General features: G+C 53.5%; 1 protein-coding gene across 3 annotated transcripts in view; it reads left to right on the forward strand.

The window, feature by feature from the left end:
• Positions 1-2,795: 2,795 nt before the first annotated feature.
• Positions 2,796-24,303, forward strand: part of URI1 (URI1 prefoldin like chaperone) — a 33,941-nt gene continuing 12,433 nt past the window's right edge. The window contains exons 1-5 of one of the 3 annotated variants that reach the window (XM_080645866.1): positions 2,896-2,912; positions 3,063-3,202; positions 15,570-15,604; positions 20,112-20,190; positions 21,197-21,332. In XM_080645866.1, coding sequence (XP_080501992.1) covers positions 3,098-3,202; positions 15,570-15,604; positions 20,112-20,190; positions 21,197-21,332 — 355 coding nt within the window. In that variant the 5' untranslated portion in view covers positions 2,896-2,912; positions 3,063-3,097. Of the gene's footprint in view, positions 3,203-15,569; positions 15,605-20,111; positions 20,191-21,196; positions 21,333-24,303 lie in introns of all 3 variants that reach the window. The other 2 variants (XM_080645867.1, XM_080645868.1) reach the window with 2 other exon arrangements.

Here is a 24,303-nt window from a genome sequence, read left to right on the forward strand (position 1 = left end):
CACGGCTGGGCGATGCGCGCGGGGACTTGTAATCCGTCAGGGTCATGCCGCTTGCCCCGGAGAGGGGCCCGGGGCAGGCACGTTTCTATGTTAGAAAAGAGAGACATCTTGGGTGTGTGACTATGATCAGGCGATGGAAAAAGAACACTGCGGTTCTCAAGGGGAAGGGAGACTCGGTCAGCTACGGAGCCCGTCAGACCTGGCCCAGGGCTGGGCACTCGCCCCAGGCGACCTGGCCACACAGATACGGACCAGGAGGAGGCCAGGGTGGTGCTGGGAGGCAGGCTGCTCTCTCTGCAACAGGAAAGCTCCTGCTTGCTTCTTACACCGCTTCCTTGGGGCCCTGTCTCCCATGCTGCGCTTGGGGCTGGACCCGTACCACGCCCTCCATTGATTCTCCCCCTCCCCCTGCACATCTTTTTTATTGAGATAATTTTTTAGAGCAGGTTTAGGTTCACAGCTATATATATACACTGAGTGGCCAGATTATTAAGATCTCTGAATGCATAATCTGGCCACTCAGTGTGTATATATACATTAGAGGCCCGGTGCATGAATTCGTGCATGGGTGGGGTCCGGCCAGCCTGGCCAAGGGGGAGCAGCCATGGGTGGGTGGCCGGCCTGCCTGTTGGTGGAACTCCTGGTCGAGGGGACAATTTGCATATTAGCCTTTTATTAGGTAGGATATACACTGAGGGGCCAGATGATTATGTGTTCAGAGATCATAATAATCTGGCCACTTGGTATATATATATATATATATATATATTTATATTAGAGGCCCAGTGCATGAATTCGTGCATGGGTGGGGTCCGGCCAGCCTGGCCAAGGAGGAGCAGCCATGGGTGGATGGCTGGCCTGCCTGTTGGTGGAACTCGTGGTCGAGGGGACAATTTGCATATTAGCGTTTTATTAGGTAGGATATACACCGAGTGGCCAGATGATTATGCATTCACAGATCATCATCATCTGGCCACTCAGTGTATATATTTTTTAATAAATATTTTTTATTGGTTTCAGAGAGGAAGGAAGAGGGAGAGAGAGAAACATCAATGATGAGAGAGAACCGTTGATCGGCTGCCTCCTGCACGCCCCACCCTGGGGATCGAGTCTGCAACCCCGGCATGTGCCCTGACCGGGAATGGAACCATGACCTCCTGCTTCATAGGTCGACACTCAACCACTGAGCCACGCCGGCTGGGCCTTATGTGAATGTTTTAATAATTTCCGTGGAAAACACATTCAAGTTTTACCTCCACTGAGAGCAAAACAGTCACCAAGGAAGGCATTTCCTACAATGACAGCTGTGTCCTCCTGGCAGTCCCATCACTGGCGATGGGTCCAGCTGAGGTTGCTGGACAGGGCAGGTTCTCCAGGCCAGCCCGGAATCACCGCCCGCGAGCTGTCGAAATACAGACATCATGGTTCAGCAGGTCTGGAGGCGGGCCCAGGACTTAAAAAAAAAAAATTCCACAAAATTTGAAACGTCACTGGATATTGGATGATATTAAAGATTTATTATTTATTATTGTTGTTTTTTTCTTTTTAAAAAATTATTATTGTTAATCTCTGCTCCTATGAGTCTACTACTTCCGATTCCTCATGTAAGTAGACTCATGCAGTATTTGCCCTCCTGTGACATCGCGTAAAGTCCTCAAGGTTCACCTAGTGGTCACACATGCCAGGGGCGAGGGTGGGGATAGGGGTGGGGAGGGGGGAGCTGCTACTCAGCAGGTACAAAGTTTCAATTACGCTAGTTAAGTTCTAGAGATGGGTTATGTAACATAGTTAACAACATGGTGCCCTTAGGTCTCGTGTTAAAACATTCTTACCGCAGTATCCCAAAGGAACAATTGTAGCGACTTTTCTTAGGTTTGCTAATGCTATTCTGGTTACGTTTTTACGAAAAGTATTTACTTTTAGCGACATATGCTGAAGTAGTTACAAGTGGAGTGATACAAAGTAGAGCATTTGCTTCAAATTAACGAGATGGGGAGGCTGTATGGAAGAAATTGGTCATGAGCGGATCCTTGTTGAAGCTGAGCCATGGAAATGTAGTGTTCGTTACTGTGCGGTTCTACTGTGAAGAACATGTGAAAAGTGAGGTGCTGGTGGGTGCTGGAGGAGAGGGGAGGGGCTTCTATGGGTAGACTAGCAGGGAAGCCTGGTTATTAACATATTTTTATTGATTTCAGAGAGAGGGAGGGAGAGGGAGAGATAGCAACATCAATGATGAGAGAGAATCATGGGTTGCACGCTCCACACTGGGGATCGAGCCTTGCAACCCGGGCGTGTACCCTGACCAGGAATCCAACCGTGACCTCCTGGTTCATAGGTTGATTCTCCACCCCTGAGCCACGCTGGTGCGGCAGAAGCCTGGTTATTTCCACTGAGTCCTGAGTGATGCAGAGGAGTTGGCCACGGGGACGACCTGGAAGAAGTGCTGCAGTCATCAATGCACATGCAAATATAATTGCGCCTTTGAATGCATGGAACAGGCACAGGGAAGATTGGAACTTGCTACCATGGAATGGCTGGCTGCTCGAGCGCGTGAGCTAAGTTCCCACCGCCAGAGGCAGCACCCAACGCCCTGGGTCCGGGGCGGGACGTGGGCACGAGGCTAGGTCTGCGCCGCGGCTCCAGGAACCCTCGCCGGGCGCGGACACCGATGAGAACGGAAAGCTTTCCGAGGGATCCGCGCAGCCCCGGCCCAGCCCGCCGCGCACCACGTGACCTGGGGGCGGGGCGAGGGCCGGCGCACTTCCCGGCGTGCCGCGCGGGTCGGGGGCGGGGCCAGCGGGAGTCGCCGCCTCTGGACGCCCGTTCGCTCGGCGCGGCCCCGGACAGCACCGCGCGTCCCTCCCCCCGGTCGGCCTGCAGCTCCGGGCGGCGGCGGCGGCGGCGGCATGCGCGTGTGAGATGCGGCGGCGGGCAGCCGGGACGCGGGCGGCGGAGCAGCGGGCGGGCGCGGCCTCCTCAGCGCGGGGCGCGCGGTGCATGCGGCCGAGCACGCGGGCGCCGGGCAGCCGCCGGCCACGCCGCCTCCATAAACACTTGTTTAGGACTCGTTCGCCTCGCTGAGGCCCCGGGCGCCGCCATGGAGGCCCCGCCGGACCCCGCGCTCCTCGCCGCCGCCTCAGCCCCGGCCTCGGCCCCGCTGCGGGCCCCGGAGGTAGCGCGGCTCCGCCAGGAGCACGAAAAGGTAACAGGCCGCGGCCCGGCCCGCGCGTCCGCCGGGCTGTGGGGGCGCCCGCTCCCCTCCCTCCGTCCCTGACTCCTGACCTCCGAACCCCGACCCCCGGCCCGGCCCAGCCCCACCGTCCGGGCCCGGCTCGCCGCCACCCCCGCGCCCGGGCCGCGCGCGGCCTCCGGGCCCCGAGGGAGACGGAAAGTGCCGGGAGAAACTTTTGTCACGTGCCCTTGTTGTCTTTCGTCCGCCGCCCTTTGACCTCCGAGGGGCGGGGGCCGCGAAAGGGAACAGGTCGTCCCCAGCTGCCCCGCTCCGGTGTCCCTGGTGCCTGAGCGCGGGGCGCGGGCAGCGGAAGTGGTTGTTAAAGTGGGTCCCGGCTCTCACATCGACCGGGTTGGTGACGGCGCCGCGTGCACGCGGGGGTGTGGCCTGGGTCCGAGGAGCCGCTCTGGCTCAGTTCTCCCCGCAGCCGCCACGCCAAGGAGCCGAGCCGCGGCGAAGAGGGAAGGAAGCGCTGCATCTCCTAATGGGATTGATGGGAAGACGTGCACCCGACGGAAGGCATACAAGCGGGACTGTTTTTTTTTTTTTAAATTATATGTGTTTTTTTAAAAATTGAATTTTAGAGAGAGGAAGGGAGCCAGAGAGAAACATCAATGATGAGGCAGACTCATCCACCGGCTGCCTCCTGCACGCCCCACGCTAGGGATGGAGCAAGTGCCCTGATGGGGAATCGAACCGGGACCTGGGTCACAGGTCGCATCTCAACCACGGAGCCCCACCGGCGGGGCCAGCGTTACTGTGTTTCATCTCGGGGTTTTTTCCTTTGAACTCTGCACCGCGCCCTCTTCTCCTGCAAACTTGGAATCCTGACTTGGAAAAGCAGCATTTACTTTACTGACAGCGTCCCGGGTCATGTTGGGAGAGAGCACCATGGTTCCAAGGGTCGGGAAGTCGTTGCAAAAGCAACGAGAGCCGCTCACCTTTTCTGTTGAGCATTCCTGCATGGAAACCGCTCCGTCACAGGCGGACAAAGATGAACAGGAGGTTCTCATAGGACCGAGAACAGCCCTGGTGTGCTTGGCCACCACCTGCCCTGGGAATCTTTCCTGCCCTGTGCTGGCTGCCTCGGGTATTCGTGCTGCGGAGAGCCACCTTCCTTTAATACTTCATACCAGCGATTTTGAAAGGGTGTGCTGCGAGAAGTTTTAGAACGTGCCATTCCTGACTATTTAGCCAGGGCACTTAGATTGCCAAGTAAGAAAATGACAACAGCCAGCACAGCAGTAGCTGTCTGGAATGAATGAATCAAGATTATATCTTTTTTGGGGGGCAGGCCGGCACACAGTGTACTATACTTTTTGGTGTGCCGCACGCAGAATTTCAGTAATTTATGTGCCGTGAGATGAAAAAGGCTGAAAATCGCTGCTGTACACAACTGTTAGGGTTTAAACGGGGCTTTTTTCGAGATGAGGGCTTAAACATTCAACAAGGTGGGCATTGTTTAAGTTATAGGTCCATGGATCTTAATTTTTTTTGAAGAGAAAAAGAAGAACGAAGAGACAGCGCTTTCTGAAACCAGTTTGTTCATTTTTGACAAAACTGTTTACATTTTCGTCCTTTTGGAAAATGTGAGGCAGGCCTCCCAGAATCACTTGGCCCCCGCCACAGAGATGTGCCCAGTGCTCCCCGACATGTTTCCCCCCCTTGGGCATGTTGGTCTTACTCCGATGCCAGTGCGGCTGAAATGCGGGGGATGCATTGGGGTGCTCAGAACAGCCCTCGGGTGTGGTGTCCAGTTACCTTTGGAAACTGCCTTTCAGGCCCAGTCCTGGGACCCCAGTAACTGCCTTCAGTGGACATCCACTCTGCGCTCCCAAGTTCCTCCCTGTGTTTTGTTGATAAATAAGCACATACAGTAAGCATGTGCGTGTCTGTCATTGTAGGTTCCGTAACTCCCAGGCCATGCTAAGGTCTCTGTAAATGTAAATAGGCCAGCCCACACATGTCAAACTCAAAGGCTAACACGGGCCAAGTCAACAAGCTTTAAGTGTATGTGGGCCGCAAAAACACAAAAGCTTCAATTTTCATAGGAACGTAGGTTTATTTCAATAGAGGCATGCTGAATACAAAGGGCTGAAATAAATGAGTCATCGTTAACATAAAATAATAGGACATTTTAATAAAAATATTTTTTCTTGAATATTAACTTACCACTGAATAACTACAAAATTAATAAGTATAATGCAAATAAACCTATTTTTCAGTTTTAATTTTTTAAAATATATTTTTATTGGCTTCAGAGAGGAAGGGAGAGGGAGAGAGAAACATCAGTGATGAGAGAGAATCATTGATCGGCTGCCTCCTGCACACCCCCCACTGGGGATCGAGCCCGCAACCTGGGCATGTTGATGGGAATCGAACCCGAGACCCTTCAGTCCGCAGGCCGAAGCTGTATCTATCCACTGAGCCAAACCAGCTAGGGCTGCCATTTTTTAACCTCTTACCTGTTTGCTGGCACAGGTACCTGGCACATGTTGGATCCCCAAGAAATGTTTGGGGCACAAATGAGTCAACTTACCATACAAGATTTCACTGCTTTCCTATTATATAAACTCATGACACATTAAAATGGGAATGTTCTCAATTGTCCTCTTTGAGGATAGGTCTTTTTTTTTTTTTAATATATATATGTTTCATTGATTTCTTTCAGAGAGGAAGGGAGAGGGATAGAGAGTCAGAAACACTGATGGGAGAGAAACATCGATCCGCTGCCTCTTGCACACTCCCTACTGGGGATGTGCCCGCAACCAAAGTACATGCCCTTGACCGGAATCGAACCTGGGACCTTTCAGTCCGCAGGCCGACGCTCTATCCACTGAGCCAAACCAGCCAGGGCGAGGATAGGTCTTAATCATCTTTGGATCTCAATCTGCTAGCACATTCTAGGTTTTTAGTTAGTGTGTGGGCCATTGTTCATTTCATTCCCTCTGTATGGAGTTCTTCATTCAACCCCCACTTCAGCCAGACTCGGGACTTTGAAATCTTAGCCGCCCTTGAAGTACCAGCTTAAAAATGCCACCCCTTCCTTGGTTACTCTAGCCAAAAGACCAATAGCTGATACTTTTTGCAAAGTTAAACCTATTTTTCTTGTTCTCCGAAAGCAAAATATTTCCTCTTGAGCACACCAAACAAGTCAGTCCAAGACCAACAACGTGGCTGCTAAAATACTCGCTGCTGGTATTAGTGGGGAGAAATGGTGCGCCTGTGCGTAAGGCGCCTAAGGGAAATGAATGCAACCCGATGATAGTCATCAGTCACTAGCGAACGTTGTAGTTCGCTACTAATGATATATAACAGGATATTGTAAAAATTAAGTTACGAAATTTTTATTAAAACGTTTCTTGCAGACAGTTACATTGGCTGGGCCGCAAAAATATTCATTGTGGGCTGTGAGTTTGACATGCTTGGGCTAGACTGTATTTGAAAGGGTCTGCTCAGGACAGGAGACCCAAAATATAGCTATCTTTTTTTTTTTTATAGGTTTTTTAAAAAACATTAAAAAAAATCCTCACCCAAGGACATGCATTTATTGATTTTACCACTATCCATCTCCTGAACTTTTTTTCATCTTGGGAAACTGAAACTACCCGTGAATCAATCCCCACTCCCCCCCCCCCCCCCCCCCCCCGGCAGCTGCCATTTTACTCTGTCTCTGTCTCTCTGAGTCTCACTGTCTAGCCCAGTGGTGGGCAAACTCATTAGTCAGCAGAGCCAAATATCAACAGTACAGCGATTGAAATTTCTTTGGAGAGCCGAAAACCGACTTCTGTGCATGGGCCACGAAGTGTCAATTGCACTGTATGTGCGTGCCCGCACATGATATTTTGTGGAAGAGCCACACACTCAAGGGGCTAAAGAGCCGCATGTGGCTCGCGAGCCGCAGTTTGCCGACCACTGGTCTAGCTGTCTTACATAAGTGGCGTCATACAGAATTTGTCCTTTTGTGACTGGCTTATTTCACTTAAAACATCCTCAGCGTTTATTCATAGCACAGACTACGTATATCAGGGTTCCCTTTTGTAGGCTGAATAATATGCCGTTGTTTGGAGATGCCACATGTGGTTATTCATCCATCCATCGATGGACAGGGTGGCTTCCGTTTTTTGACTGTTATGAATAATGCTGCCGTGAACTTGACCTGCAGATCTCGCTGTCCCTGCTTGGACTTCTTTGGGAATGTACCCAGAAGTGGTATGCTGGGTCACATGTACCCCGTGTCTGATTTGTAGGAACCACCGATCTGTTTCCACAGCGGCTCTGCCACGTTGCACTTGCGTGGTTATTACTCTTATCGCTGTTCCGTGGCTGCGACGCGACACCTCCCCGTGGCTCTGTTTCACCTCCGTGGACGTTCTTTTTCCTCTGCCTTTTTCGGGGCTTCCTTTGATTTAAGCAGACACACTTTGCTGATGTATTTTCTCCACTCTGACGACTTGTTCATGATACATTCTCTTTTACTGTGGTACGTTAGTACTATACTTCATATATGTATTTGTTAGCACTAAATATACTATGTATTTACACTTTACTTACTATTCTTTTTTCTCACGAGAGGTTTTCCCCAGAGATCGCAGCATGTACTCATTTACCCGTCCCAGCGCCTGCATTACCGCTCTGTGCGTTTGAATTCTGTGTGTTTTAAGCTCTCTGATATTTTATTACTTTAGGGGACCCACTGACTTATCATTTCCTTTTTAAAGAATGCCTGTACAGTTGCTCTTTAGTTCCTCCTGCATTTATATTGCTCCGAACAGTCCAGGTAGCATTTCTCTTCATTCTCCCCCAGGGCTATTGAGACGTGGCTGACCTGCGCCACTGTGAGTGCCAGGGGTTACACCGAGCGAAGGGAACACCTACGGGGGGTTGTGCTGCTGTGTGCGCGGGCTTCCATTTGCTGTGAGCATCCGCGTGGATGTCCGGTCCCTTCCTGACACTGAGGTGTCACTCTCTTCATTTTCCGTTATTTTTGTTGCCGGGAGCTCCAGTTCACTCGGGTTGCTCCTTGGAAGGCAGTGTGTGTCCTCCCTGCTCCCGCCCCGGCTGCTCAGAACTTGTCTCTTTTCTTTGGTTTTCATCAGGGTAACTGTGCAATGGATGTTCCTTTCTTAGGGAGTCACAGGCATGTTCGACGTGGCCCAGCCTTGTGTGAGGGACCGGGTGTGAAAGGGGGAAATGTGCGGGAAGCCTGCGGGGGACTGGCTGAGCGGCCAGGGGAGGTGAGAGGATTGCTTTGATTGCTTCCTGGCTGTGTTTTTGAATAAGAACCTCCACGTGCTTTAGCAAGTGGCTCTGCATGATTGGAGTGAACGTTTGGTAGCAGCTTTGGTGTTTCTGCCTTTTAGGATATTTAGAAAGCGAAGTTGTTTAAAAGCTCTATACAGAAGCCCCAGTTCATTGCCGTTTCGTGCTGCTTATTGAATTTTTTTTCTGTTGGGAACCTGTGGCCAGTTCCTCCCTCTTTACAAAGAAGTCTCCCTGACAGACCGGCAGTGTGTTACTGATGGGGTGAAGCGCCCTTCTTAGGTGCTGTGGTGATGGCATTTGTCCACCCACTCAATTAACCCACAGAACGTCCTTCACAAACGTCCAGCCGCTGCGGAGCTGTCGGGTAGCGGTGCGTGCCCAGTCTCAGCCAGCTTAGCCACCAGGTCCTTTCCTCTGACTCGGTGGCTCTGAAAGCCAGAGTGGTGGGAGGTGGCCCGGTGGCAGGCTCGCGGGAGCAAGCCCTGGGGAGCTGTGCGTGGAGCAGTCCTCCGCTGTTTCACCCGCAGCCATTGCGGGAGGAACCCCAAGTCGCAATACAGGGAGACAGTTGGGAGGGGAGGGAAGCAGTTCCAGCGACTGAGGCACATTGCCCCTTCCTCCAGGCTTCTAGTCCAGGCCACTTGGGATGTGGCTCGTATTCACAAGGGGACGCCCACCTGATGCCCCTGTGGACTGGTGCCAGCCGATAGCACAAGGGAAATGGGTGGAGACCTTACCCACGTGGAACCAGGCCTGCCTGCCTCCCTGCCTCCCTGCCTCCCTGCCTCCCTGCCTGCCTGCCTGCCTGCCTGCCTGCCTCCCTGCCTGCCTGCCTGCCTGCCTGCCTGCCTGCCTCCCTCCCTGCCTCCCTCCCTGCCTGCCTGCCTGCCTCCCTGCCTGCCTCCCTGCCTGCCTGCCTCCCTGCCTGCCTCCCTGCCTGCCTGCCTGCCTGCCTGCCTGCCTGCCTCCCTGCCTGCCTGCCTCCCTGCCTCCCTGCCTCCCTGCCTGCCTGCCTGCCTGCCTGCCTCCCTCCCTGCCTGCCTCCCTGCCTCCCTGCCTCCCTGCCTCCCTGCCTCCCTGCCTCCCTGCCTCCCTGCCTGCCTGCCTGCCTGCCTGCCTGCCTGCCTCCCTGCCTGCCTGCCTCCCTGCCTCCCTGCCTCCCTGCCTGCCTGCCTCCCTGCCTCCCTGCCTGCCTCCCTGCCTGCCTCCCTGCCTCCCTGCCTCCCTGCCTCCCTGCCTGCCTGCCTCCCTGCCTCCCTGCCTCCCTGCCTCCCTGCCTCCCTGCCTCCCTGCCTGCCTGCCTGCCTCCCTGCCTGCCTGCCTCCCTGCCTCCCTGCCTGCCTGCCTGCCTGCCTCCCTGCCTGCCTGCCTGCCTGCCTGCTTGCCTCCCTGCCTGCCTGCCTCCCTGCCTCCCTGCCTGCCTCCCTGCCTGCCTCCCTGCCTGCCTCCCTGCCTCCCTGCCTCCCTGCCTCCCTGCCTGCCTGCCTGCCTGCCTCCCTGCCTCCCTGCCTCCCTGCCTGCCTGCCTGCCTCCCTGCCTGCCTGCCTCCCTGCCTCCCTGCCTGCCTGCCTCCCTGCCTCCCTGCCTGCCTGCCTGCCTCCCTGCCTCCCTGCCTCCCTGCCTCCCTGCCTGCCTGCCTCCCTGCCTCCCTGCCTGCCTGCCTGCCTCCCTGCCTCCCTGCCTCCCTGCCTCCCTGCCTGCCTGCCTGCCTCCCTGCCTGCCTGCCTCCCTGCCTCCCTGCCTGCCTGCCTCCCTGCCTCCCTGCCTGCCTGCCTGCCTCCCTGCCTCCCTGCCTCCCTGCCTGCCTGCCTGCCTGCCTCCCTCCCTGCCTGCCTCCCTGCCTCCCTGCCTGCCTGCCTGCCTGCCTGCCTGCCTCCCTGCCTGCCTGCCTCCCTGCCTCCCTGCCTGCCTCCCTGCCTGCCTCCCTGCCTCCCTGCCTCCCTCCCTCCCTCCCTGCCTCCCTGCCTCCCTGCCTGCCTCCCTGCCTCCCTGCCTCCCTGCCTCCCTGCCTGCCTCCCTGCCTCCCTGCCTCCCTGCCTGCCTGCCTGCCTGCCTGCCTCCCTCCCTGCCTGCCTCCCTGCCTGCCTGCCTGCCTCCCTGCCTGCCTGCCTCCCTGCCTCCCTCCCTCCCTCCCTGCCTGCCTGCCTGCCTCCCTGCCTCCCTGCCTGCCTGCCTGCCTCCCTGCCTCCCTCCCTCCCTCCCTCCCTCCCTGCCTGCCTGCCTGCCTCCCTGCCTCCCTGCCTCCCTGCCTCCCTGCCTGCCTGCCTCCCTGCCTGCCTCCCTGCCTCCCTGCCTGCCTCCTTGCCTCCCTGCCTGCCTCCCTGCCTGCCTCCCTGCCTCCCTGCCTCCCTGCCTGCCTCCCTGCCTGCCTGCCTGCCTGCCTCCCTGCCTCCCTGCCTCCCTCCCTGCCTGCCTCCCTGCCTGCCTCCCTGCCTGCCTCCCTGCCTGCCTCCCTCCCTGCCTCCCTGCCTCCCTGCCTCCCTGCCTCCCTGCCTCCCTGCCTCCCTGCCTGCCTCCCTGCCTCCCTGCCTCCCTGCCTCCCTGCCTCCCTGCCTCCTTCCCTCCCTCCCTCCCTCCCTGCCTCCCTGCCTGCCTCCCTGCCTGCCTCCCTGCCTGCCTCCCTCCCTGCCTCCCTGCCTCCCTGCCTCCCTGCCTGCCTGCCTGCCTCCCTGCCTCCCTGCCTGCCTGCCTAGAGTGAGAGCAGAGGAACTCTTACTCCTGCATCCCATGTGCTTTATTGACTAAAACTGAGCAGATAGCCTTGGCCTTCGTAGCAGAGTGAGCCTGTGTGCCCGCTGGCCCCGGGCGTAAGGGAAACCAGTTTGTCGGCCGGGCTGTGTGTCATTGTCATCCTGGACAGGCAACTCGATTAGCGCCTTAAAAATGCGACGCGGTGTGATGGCAGTTACAGGCCAGCCCACTGCCCTCTCCAGCGCACGCGTGCACACACCACACACACACACACACGCGCACACACACACCACGCGCACACACCACACACACACACCGCGCACACACACCACACACACACCACACGCACACACACCACACACACACCACACGCACACACACCACACACACACCACACGCACACACCACACGCACACACACCACACATACCACACACACCACACGCACACACACCGCGCACACACCACACACCCACCACACGCACACACACCCACCACACGCACACACACCACACACACCCCACACACACCACACGCACACACCACACACACGCACACACACCACACGCCCACACACCACACACCACACGCACACACACCACACGCCCACACACCACACACCACACACACACCACATACCGCACACACCACACACACACCCCCCCACATACCACACACACACCACACGCACACACCACACACACGCACACACACCACACACACACACCACACACACACCGCACGCACACGCACACACCACACACACCACGTGCACACACACACACACCACACGCACACACACACCGCACACACACACCACACACACACACCACACGTGCGCGCGCACACTCTGGGCGTGGGAAATTTGTTGTTCATACTCAGTTGTTTGGCCAGAAAGGGCCATGAGCTGAGTGAAGCACTGGAAGAGGAGGGATGTTCATTGGTGGATTTAAGCTTTCTTGCTTTTACTGCCATTACCGTGGGCTTATGCAGGGCGGGCAGGAGCAGCAGCTGAGTCCCAGAGAGAGGGAGGGGGAGGGGGAGGGAGGGGGGGAGGGGGAGGGAGGGAAGGGGATGCAGACAGCTGCCTTCCTGTGGCTTTGGGATTCGGTAGACCCGGTTTTAAGACCCGTTTCCCTCTTGGCATTCCTGGCAGTTGTGTGTTGGGTGCCCGCTCTCCAGGAGAGGTTGAAGCCCGCCTGCTGAGCTCTTGGCAGCGGGGTTTTAGGAGGAGGCGTCTTGGCGAAACCCGGTTAGTGTTGCTCTTGGGGTAGGTGGCAGCTTTGAGTTAGGCAGGGTGCCAGGTGACTGACTGACTGACTGGGGTGTCAGCAAAGACTCTTAATGAGAGAGAGAGAGAGAGAGAGAGAGAGAGAGAGAGAGAGCGCGAGCGCGCCGTAAAAAGCGGTCGGTCAGCTCCTAGCTCCAAGCCGGCTCCTTTGCTGTGGGCTCAGTGCTCTCCTACCACACGGACGTGTTTTATTGCAATTCCTGGCTGTGAGTGCAGTTACGTTACAGAATTTACTGGGTCAGTTGTTTTAATTGTTGAAGCCTGCTGACCAGTTCTTTTTCTAAAAGCGGTTCAATAAGATTTTCTCTCTTTAGGACTAACCGTCCCATGTTTTGGCAGGTTTAACTTAAAAAACTGGAATTGGCTCACGTTCCTCGATAGCCATCTTACTTTGTCAAAAAAGCTTGTGTGAAGGACCACAAAGTAACGAAATGTTTCTTGTTGTTTTCCCCCCAGAGTTGTTCATAGGACCAGGCTCACTATCTCACAGTTAAAGGGATTAACCCGAGTTCACTTTCAGAGCGAATAGATTATTTGGAGTTATTTAACTTAACAGAAAAGTGAGCTGGGTTTGTTTTTTTTTTTTAACCCAGGTAGACTCAAGTTTGAATCCTAAGATTTTCTTCCTTCTAAAATTTTCCTTCACAGCTAAGTTGTAGAAATGAAAAAAACAGCAACGTGCTGTGACGAGGAAACTTCAGGGTCCCAGACTGTAAACACAGCTGCCGGGGCGCAGGTGTCTGTTGGGGTCGTGCACTCCGAGCCGCGGAGCGAAGACAGCCGGCCGTACCATGGGCGGGCGCTCCTGTCTCTGAGCCTGTCCCTCGGTCCCGTTGGTTCTCAGAGAGCCGGCCTGTGTTTGGACGGCACCCAGCTGCAGCCCCGGTGCTAAACCCTCCCCGGAACCCGCAGGCACGTGAACGGGAGACTGTCTTTTCACAGTGAGCCTTCCCCTTGGAAATTACGAAATAGATTTGTTGTTGTTGTTGTCTCTTCTTGAAATCTGTTCCTGGGAAACTATTTTTAGGAAAGAGCAGGGACCAGGGGCGGGGCGGGCTGGGGAAGGATGGCTGGCAAGAAGACAGGCCATCCCGCCGCGGACTTGTTTTTTAAGCATAAAAAGCGCACGGGCCACATTTCCATATTTACTAATTAGAAAGGCTTCCTGGGAGCCTTCGGTAGACCGTCTTCTGTGGCCTTTAGCACCGGCGCTAATGGGCACTGCATAGAACATTTCATCGAAGGCCCTTTAAATAATGTAGGTGATTATGAATATGTAACTAGTTAATATGCGGCCGCGGCAGGTTACCGCGCGGAGGTTAATGAAGCCCCTGCTCGGTGGTTCGCAGGGCCTGCTCCTCACTGCTGGCTCCCTTCACGCGTGGAGACGAGCGTCGGGCCGGGGAGAGGGTCTCGTCTTAATGGGGTTGTTCAGGAGGAACTTTATCAGAAGGGTTTCATGCAGATGGCTTTCTGTTTCAATCCACACGGAGTTCTGTGTGTGTCTTTTACCACGACGGCCAGAGCAGAGGCAGGAGGGTGGACGGGGGTCACTTTGGCCGGTCCCTCTAGGTGCCGTGTCGGCGATGTCCGCGCCGCTGTTACGTGTGGCTCAGTGAGCGATCCTCCGAGGCCCTCCTCCCACAGGGACCTCCTGTGCTGAGTGAGCGTGGGGTGTGGGGGGGTCTGATCACGGCCTGCATTTTGGTGCAGGATTACTGCCCTAGTATTTAAGATGTCCCAAAGGAGGACAGTTATTTCAGGAATTAAATGTTAGAGAAATTTAGTGCCAGCCCCGCCCCCCCTTGTGATATCCGGGTAAAGCATTGGCAGACAGACAGACAGACAGACAGACAGACACACCGGTATGCAGAACCGTGAGCCGGAGCAGTGGGCTGCAAACCAGGTCAAGCGCCCTGGCCGGTGCTCGGTCGGTTGGAGCGTCGTCCCGTCCACCAAGGTTGTGGCTTCATACCCGTCGGGGCACGTACTTAGCTTGCGGGTGCTATCCTGGTTGGGGTGCATATAGGAGGCAACTGGTGGGTGTTTCCCTCCCTCCCTCCCCCCTCCCTCCCCCTTCTTTCCTCTCTAAAAAAAAAAAATCAATAATAAAAAACCCCAAACATATCCTTGGGTGAGGATTCAAAAAACACAAAACAAAACCCCAGATAATTCTGCTGTTTTTTCCGTGTGGCTTTGTATTGAGCCTTTTGGCTTTTATTCCTTAGTTTCTTTGTCTCTAAAATGGCGCTACAGAATTTGAAATCTTTAAAATGTTTGTTAATGGGCCACGTGAAAGCAAGCGGTTAGTAATCTTGGGAAAGTGTTGCTTTTCCATTGCCATTTAAGTGTCTTCCCCCTTTATTGGCTCGGTTCTTACTGGGGTTCTGACTGGGGTTCTGAGCATTGTGGGAATCTACGGCAATGCCGCGGAGGGAAACAAACAACTTCTGTCATTAATTTTACTGTTTCCATATTAGAGGCTCAACTGGCTGTGAGGTGCTTACACTTTTATCATAATTCACAGGGGGGACAAATGGGCTGTTCAGAGCATCCCTTTATCCCAAGCATTTCCCTTTGAACATGTAGTAGAAAAATATCACCGAACTCATTTTTAATGCGTCAGAATAAAAATCACAGGTGAGAACATTTGGAGATATACTGACAAAATAAAACGTTTTCACTACTGTCATTTTTTTTAACTGATGAAACGTGGATGTTACATTGGCTTTTTTGTTATTTGTAACATTTGTGTATCCTACAAAATATGTAACATTGAAAGCCGGTCTGTAGATGGTACAAAATACTAGTTATCTCCTATCATGTGTCATCTCACTGTTAGGAAGCGGGTTCTGCACCGAGCCCGAGCCGGGAGGCTGCAATTTGTCCTGCGGTTATCGGCCCGCATTAGAGGGGTGTGATAAAGTGTGCTGCTTAGGAACCGGCGCGCACATCTCGGTGCGCGTGACACATAAAGATGGGGCCGGAGGTGCCGGGGAATCTGTAAAGCCCGCTCGTGTTGCGACGCGCTGATTGTGTAGCTCCGTGCCATGCCCTGTTACTCATGAGGAGTTATCTGTCTCCCTGACAGGTGGTCACAGGCTGCCGAGAGAGGATCCAGCACTGGTGAGTGAAGGACGCTTTTGTCCCTTTTCTGAAACACTGTCGGCACCCACCCACCCGTAGTTAAGTAGAGTGGGCCCTGCTTTTGGGGAGCCCGTCGTTGAATTCTGCTCGTGCTCTCCATGTTGAATGCCTTGGCCACTAATTTCTATCGTCTGTCACTGTTCGCTGCCTTCCATGTTCCCTGATTTCCTGAAGTGTCACCGTTTGTGTTTATTCTAAGGGCCGTCTTTTCTCCTCTCTGCTCTTTAGTGTTAGAATAACGTTATTGTTATCACGAAGTGGAGACAGGCATTTTTGAACTAGACTGCTCATAGCTCTACTTGGGAATATTTTTTATGTTTATGCCGGGATAATAACTGGATCAGCCGTTGGGTCGGGGTCGCAATGTGCACGTTTCCTGAAGTCTGAGCCTCTGAGCAACTGCCGTGGGCGAGCCGTCCTGTCTGCTCAGTGCTGATTCTGAGTGCGTGGACTTGGTGCGCAGCCCCTGCTCTGTCTCCTGAGGACACTCAGCTGGGAGCGTGCGGCCGGCTGCTGACTCACGGCTGTGCGCTGTGCGCTGTGCGCTGTGCGCTGGCGCGGAGGGGCCTGGGAGACCGCAGGCCACCCGCTTCCTGCCTGCAGGGTGAGTGCAGCAGCGCCGACTGCCCTCGGCCCTGGGGCTGAATCATTGCTCAGACACCATCAGGCACAGGATATTTTAAGTTTATTTTGAGAGGCTTTTTCTTCACGCCTGAGAGACCTCCGAGGAAATGGTGCCTCGTTAGTGTGTCAGATGCTGTTTGGCTCCAGTGCACTAGGCCAGTGGTCGGCAAACTCATTTGTCCACAGAGCCAAATAGCAACAGGACAGCGATTGAAATTTCTTTGGAGAGCCACATTTTTTAAACTTAAACTTCTTCTAACGCCACTTCTTCAAAATAGACTCGCCCGGGCCGTGGTATTTTGTGGAAGAGCCGCACGCAAGGGGCCAAAAGCCGCCTGTGGCTCGCGAGCTGCGGTTTGCCGACCGCTGCCCTAGGCTGCAGGCAGGGTGGGCGCGGAGTCTGCGCTCTGCTCCTCCCCGCGCTGCACTCGGGCTGCTGCTCCCGGTTCGGCTACGGCGCGTGGACCCACCTGTGCGGACCCAGCGCTTCTGCATGTCCAGCCAACGCCTGTTGTGCTGCACCCCGGGGCAGGCCTGTCGGCGCTCCTGCGGTGGCCATTCGCTGTCATCACACGGCCGTCTAGGTTAAAGCTCGGCGTGCAGGTCCCCGGCCAGAGAATTAATCCCTGCCCCCCCCTCCCCCCAACCCCGCCCTGCTAATTTGGTCACAGTGAACCATTTACCGTTCACAAATGATTCCTAGAGGACGTCTTATTAGTGTTGGCTTCTCTCTGTTGGTTTGAATCAGGAAATTAGCAAAGGGTTGGATTCGGTGAGAACAGATACGGACTGATCTGCACCCCCGTGTGACTCACCACCTGCTCTGGTGCTTGTGGAGGTGGAGGCTTCTTCAGGGCGAGGGCACGCCCTCCTGTGGGCACAGCACCCCGTGCTCACCGACAGGACGAGGTGTCTGAGTGGACGCAGGCCCCGTGCACGGCTCGTTGTACGTAGCACCGTGGTGACAGGCGCTGCAGGCTGGTGAGCAAGGACGGACAGATGGACGGACATGGCATTTAGCTCGGGGCAGGTCCATGGGTCTCAGACGCAACCTCCAGCTTTACAGAGCCCCCGACAGAGAGGCTTGACCAGTTTACTGCCACGTCTCTCTATCTGCCAGCGAGAGGGCATCTTATCTGTGCAGGAAAAGCCCTGATCCTGTTCCAGTTAAATCTGCCTTTTCCTCTGAACCAGTTCTAATGTGGCTCAGGAAACAGACTTTCCTTCTGTTTTTTTTTAGAAGATATTTTACTGATTTTTTTAGAGAGGAAGGGAAGAGGGATAGAGAGTTAGAAACATAATCAGCTGCCTCCTGCACATCCCCTACTGGGGATGTGCCCACAACCAAGGTATGCGCCCTTGACCAGAATCGAACCTGGGACCTTTCAGTCCACAGGCCGATGCTCTATCCACTGAGCCAAACCGGCTAGGGCTGTGGTCGGCAAACTGCGGCTCTCGAGCCACATGCGGCTCTTTGGCCCCTTGAGTGTGGCTCTTCCACAAAATACCACGGCCTGGGCGAGTCTATTTTGAAGAAGTGGCGTTTGGCGTTAGAAGAAGTTTAAGTTTAAAAAATTTGGCTCTCCAAAGAAATTTCGATCGTTGTTCTGTTGCTATTTGGCTCTGTGGACTCATGAGTTTGCCGACCGCTGGGCTAGGGCATCCTTCTGTTTTTTAAACGAGGATCTGTTATTGCTAGAATCTAAATGGCCAGTGAAGTCGCTAATTTGTTATATGAGAAGCCGGGAACCAGTGTCTTCTCTGGAAAGCAGGGTTGCTGTTGGGGAGCACTGTGGCGTTCTCGGGGGTGGGGGGGGCGGTCCTTCCCTTCCTGCCACAGCAGGGATCCAGGGGCCGGTCGGATGCTGCTGTGGGCCTGCCCCGTGGGGCGCTGACAGGAACGGTGTGTGCGGAGGGAGGCGGGCGGCCTCAGGGAGGCTGGGCCGCACTTCAGGTTGCCCCCACCCTGCGGTCAGACACCTGCTGCTCCTCACGCTGCTTAACCCGGCGTCAGCCTCCTCGGCGGTGCACTCCGTGCAGCCGAGCCCCCTCTCGGTGGTGACACCGACGTAACTAAGGAGCAGAGAGGGGGACGTGCAAAATGCACGTGATGTCTGCTGACGCCCACGCTGGCTCGTGCACTTTCCCGGATTCTTTCTGAAGGGGCACAGTGGCTGTTCTGGGCTCCAGGGTCTGAATGGTGTGTAGCTTCCCTCCTCTCCTTTACCCCCAATTCTTGCAAACAGCTGCTTTTCACTAGTTTCTTGCAAACCTTCCCAGGAATTGTTTGCATCTAAGCTAACGTTAGCGTGCGAGCATTTGCACAATTGCTTCTCTAAAACATAACTGCTAGCGTACAGTGGATTTCACAGCGCGCCGGGGTGTGCAGGCGGTGCACCAAGTTGGCGCTCATAGACACTCGCTGTCCCCTTTCTGCCCACACAGCCCCGTCTCCGGAGCCCCTGCCCGGCACATCTGGCCGTTGTGTCTGTCAGCACGGCCTCTTCCAGACGGAGCGCTAATGGGGGAGATCTGGTTTCTCTCACCTGTGGTTTCTCATCTTCCTCCTTCCTCTGAGAGAGGAAAATGTTGATGAGTGACATTCGCTACAGGAATATTTTAGGGTGAATAACACACATGGGAGAGCCCCCGTCTCCTCTAGACCAGCTGAGGGCATGGTGCTGACGGCCCCTGTTGCTTCAGGGAGCCGAGGAGTGAGCGGATACAAGCCCGGTGCTTGTAGAGCAGTCAGTTTGCTATCTGGAGGGCGATGGTCTCGGGGCAGTTTATCCCGGTTTCACTTTGACAACATCTACATCTTCTTGTTGGATTGCTTGCTGAATTGGTGCGTTTTGCTGCTTTAAAACATTGACAGGCCCTTCTGCTTTAAGACCGTTCAGTGCCCTGGTTTAGCCGCTGCCGAGACCCGAGCGGGGCCCCCGGGCCCTAATCTCCAGGGAAAGGCCGAGAACAGGCCCAGCGCAGGGCTGTGCTTGCGGTGGCGTAGGCACTGAGGCCCAGGCGGAGGGGCGGCTATCCCTGCTCCCACAGTCACGTCGTCGTCGTCCACGTGAACTGCGAGGCAGCTCTGTTTCGGCGGAACGTGAAGCAGACGCCGGAGCCGGTGGAAATGCCTGATTTCTGCCAGCCCCTGTGGATTCGCCCACCTTAATCTCATGGGCGTGCCCAGATGAGGGGTGATGGCTCCCCACTTCTCAGCCCCCAGCTTTCTGAGGACTGAGCCCCTAGTCAGATTTTATTGGTGGGGTTTCACTCAGGAGCTTCCTAACCCTCTGCCTTCCTCTTGAGTTTCCATTTCCCTCCACACATCACCATCTCCCTTAGTTTCCAGATTTATTTTTAAAATATATTTTGTTGATTTTTTACAGAGAAGAAGGGAGAGGGATAGAGAGCTAGAAACATCGATGGGAGAGAAACATCGATCAGCTGCCTCCTGCACACCTCCCACTGGGGATGTGCCCGCAACCAAGGTACGTGCCCTTGACTGGAATCGAACCTGGGACCCCTCAGTCCGCAGGCCGACGCTCTATCCACTGAGCCACACCGGTTTCGGCTAGTTACCAGATTTTACTCAGGTCAGACTGCCTTCCCCCTCAGGAGACACCGATGCTCAGGATGGGAGTGGTGTTCTCCTAAAGCCAGAGTCCCCGGCGGCTCCCTCCGTGGGCAGCGTGCCGCGGAGCCTGCCTTCGGAAGCTTTGTGACAACAGGGCTTGTAAATGAAGAAACATGTCCATCTCCCCGCGGCCAGGGCCAGTTTCTGACGGCTCGTGCGATGGCGCCGGGCCTGCGGGCGGCGCTGCCGTGTGCGTTGACGGAGTATTCGGTGTTCTGTCCACAGGCAGCAGGTGGACGACGACTACAGCGCCCTGCAGGAGCGACTCGGCACCCTGCCCGACAAGCTGTCCTACAGCATCATGGTGGGTTTGCGTCCTCTACGGGGCCCTCGTTTCCGGTGGAGACCTGCCCGCGGGAAGGAGCGGTGTTCCTTTACCTCCGGTGTCAGTTCACACAGTCCCAGGCTGAGGGCCCGCGTCAGAGGCAGCAGCCACAGGGCTTGGCTGTGTCACTTCACACGCACACGCCGGTCATAGTGATAGTGGGTCTTTTCTCCTCCCCTTTCTCCAGACTTACGTGAAATGATCACATTATGGTGACATACATGGCATAAATGTTAGCACAGAATTTGACATATCTGGTGTGCAGGTTTACTGTGTCAGAAAACTACAGTTATGGCAGAAATATCACACTTAGTCGTTTCCTGTCAGCCAGAGCAGGAATAGACCGTAATGTTTTGTAATTCACAGAATTAAACCCCAGAACATCGATTTTTATATAAAAAGGTACCGCTAGTTTCTGTGTGAATGATCTTCATGTTGACATAGTCATCTGTTCACGAGCCCTGGATTAGACTCCTTCATTGCACGAATGTTCGTCACGAAGACTGTTCCTAACTCCACCAACCCCGGCACTTTGTAGGTGTGCTGTCCATTCTGCTGGCCTAAACGTTTTATAAACTCTGTAGATTTGTTAAAGCTATTCATTCATTCATTCTTGGTTTGCAAAAATAAATGGTTATTTTATTGGAAATAGTTTTGGTTTTGTAGTCAAAGGCATTAATATTTCATTACAAGTTTGTTTCATTTAAATTTATGAATGAACAAAGTATAACCCTTCGAGACAATGCTGGTTTCTCTGAGAGCTTATGTAAATGTACCATCTTCCCCTGGCGTTGCTTTATTAACCGAAAACACACTCCTAGGCTTTCCGGTGAAACTTGAAGAGAGTGTTCCATTTCTGTGAGGTTGACATTTTATTCTTCTTAGTGTACAGATAAAAAGACCTTGACGCACAGCTGTTAATGCGTAATGTTTCATAAAAGGTGTTTTTCAGTGTTCTAATGCTGTTGTTTTGTTTTTTAAATAGGTACCATTTGGCCCTTTCGCCTTCATGCCGGGAAAACTGGTCCATACTAACGAAGTCACTGTTTTACTCGGGGACAATTGGTTTGCCAAGTGTTCCGCAAAGCAGGCCGTGGGCTTAGTCGAGCACCGGAAAGGACGTATGTACCGATCGTAAACGATGCTGCTTCGTTAGATGGGTCACTGGGTGCCACGCGGACGGGCTGTGTGTTACTGAAAGGACCTTGCGTGACCTCCCGGCCCCAGCTCTGGGTGGGGCTGTCCATAGAGGCAGTCGGAGAAGAACCAGCCTGTGGGGGAGAGAGCGGGACGATGGCACTTCTGGGTAGACTAGCACCCCGTTAGCGTGTCTTTAGAAACGGCGTCCTGTCAATGTCATTACATGTGGTTTTGTAGGTAGAAGTGGGGAAGACGTAAGAATTGGGGGCATTTTATAGTTTACTAGTGACCCGGTGCACGGATTCATGCACACTGAAAGGAAATTAATTAGAAGGTGGCCGGCGGGGCGGGACTGGGCGAGCCGGGCCAGACATGTCCTGGAGCCAACCTCCCGTGGTCCCTCCCTGGCCGGCCGCACCTGGGGTGGCGCCGTGGCTCAAGGGCTCTGCGGCGTGAGCGGGGTCCCTCCGGCAGGTGGGGTCCCTCGGCCTGGCCTGCCGGGATCGGGATCGGGCCGAAACCGGCTCTCCATCCCCTGAGGGGTCCTGGAGTGCGCGAGGGCACTCTGCAAAGTTGCTGTCATACGGGGTGTGGAACGCAGACGCACGTGTGTAATAAACGAGATTCCGGCCGACACTGCCCAGCAACAGCATGACCCACGGCCGGAGGTGGAATTGCGCGGCCCCACGAGGAATCGGGCTCCCTCTCTGGTTTCAGGGTGCGCCACCCGAGAACCGCCACTGCCAAGACACTGCAGCTCGGCAGCTCCTGGTTGAGTGCCTGCCCCCTGGTGGTCAGTGTGCGTGTCATAGTGGCCGGTTGGAGGGACACGGCATGTTAGCCTTTTGTATTTATAGAATATATAGATAACAGGTTTGTTGTAGGCTCTCTCATTGACTTACGTTTGCTTTTAGTACTTTACTACACAGAAGGAGTTAACTTTCTACTTACTAACCTGAGAGAAATACCTGTTTTCAAAGTAGAAACAATTCTCAAACACGTGTTTTTTGGTTGGGAAGAGTGATATTTTTATTTTACAGAAGAGGCCAGGTGTGGATGTACCTAAAATGCACCGGTGTCTTTGTTGAGTGGTTTGCGGTCTCTGCCTCATTGTATTGAGCTAGTTCTTTAGTTTGTTATCTGTGATACTGTTTGTTGACACCAAATAGTGAGTGTGTTGTTTACACACACACACACACACACACACACACATACATTTTGGAGTTGGGTGGGTTGAATTAAGTCCTAGCTTAGTTGCATTTTAAAATTAGGTTTACTAATCTATGTTCTTATTTCTATAGTAGTATATACTTAAATTAGTAGTATAATATCACCCCTACCTGCTTTTAACCTTCTAGGTAAATGTGCATTTGAGAATATGTTTTTGAGGGTCCTTCGACATAAATGAGGTCATAGAGATAGAAAACAGCTGAGTTTTTCAACGATGAACTGACTTCACTTACACATGAGTGGGTACTAGTTAGAGAACTCATTTGCTCATTGAAATTCTGGGGTTTATATTGGGAGACTCTAATTGCAGATCAACTTGTATAAGTTTATAAGTGATACGTATTTTGATCTTTGTGACACTGATGAGAATCTTACTGTGTGGATTTCTGGCAGTGACACTTCCCTTGGCGTTGCTGCACTAAAACAGCCATGTGCACGCGTTAGCGGCGAGAGAAGGGCATGCTTCCCTCCCAAAGGCTCTCCTGACGGAACAGTGTTCACTTACTGCGGTGGCCCTGCTCATAGGAAATCAGTTCAGAGTCTGTTCGAGTTTTTTCATTTTGATTTTTTAATAGGATTTTTTAAAAAATATATATTTTATTAATTTTTTACAGAGAGAAAGGGAGAGGGATAGAGAGTTAGAAACATCGATGAGATGTAACACTGGGGATGTGCCTGCAACCAAGGTACATGCCCTTGACCAGAATGGAACCTGGGACCCTTGAGTCCGAAGGCCAATGCTCTATCCACTGAGCCAGATTGGTTAGGGCCATTTTGATTTTTATATGGATATTTCAGCAAAGAAATCTTTAGAATCAGGTATGACTTAATATATTAATGGGAGAATATTTTTAATAGAATAGAGCTCTAGAATACAGAAATATTTTTTCGTAAATCAGTTTCCAACGTTAAATATGGTTTTGAGAATGACCAAACATAATGACTTTTGGAATCAATATTTATCTAAGATAATTTTCAGAATATATTCATATAAATTATGTTTGAGGGCCTATTATGAGAAGTTAATTATAAAAAAGTTGTTTTGTTCACACAGTTTTGTAATAATACTGAAGAAAATGTTTAGGCATATTGTTGTACTTGACATTTGCTAAGAAAAGATACTTTATTTTTCTTAAGGCAGAAGAATATAACAAGGTAAACATACGTCTTCACTGTTGACAGGCATTTGGGGAAGGGGGAGGTCAATGCATGTTGAAAAAGTAGTCACAATGGATTTAACACAAAAACAACAGAAGGATTCAGAGGAGGGGTCCTGAGGAAGGTGGTTTCTGAGTGTCCTACCCTGTGCGCACATCTCGCAATTTTGCCATTTAACATCAGCATAACCAGCTTTTTAAAGTTACTTAATTTTTAAAATTATGAGCGTGACATTGACTTTTCATTTGGTATACTGTCGGGTGAGTCAGAACACGTGTAAAGACTTGTTTAACCAGCACCACCATCAGGACACAGAACAGGACACAGGACACACCACAGGACACAGGAGCACGTAACACCTCCCTCACCTTCCTTTCTGTGGCTGCGGGCACCTCCACCCGCAGGCCTGGGAAATGGCTCGCATCCTCTGAGGTCCCTTCCAGGCGGGGCCGCCTGCTGCTTTCGGGAGCCCCGGCCCTGCCTTGCAGAAGTTGGAGTGTGTGTTGGTGTGCGTCTCTCTGGACTTACTGAGCCTTTGGATTTGTAGATTCAAGTCTTTAGTCC

Source organism: Plecotus auritus, assembly GCF_963455305.1.
Source record: "Plecotus auritus genome assembly, chromosome: 10".
Classification (NCBI taxonomy): Eukaryota; Metazoa; Chordata; class Mammalia; order Chiroptera; family Vespertilionidae; genus Plecotus; species Plecotus auritus.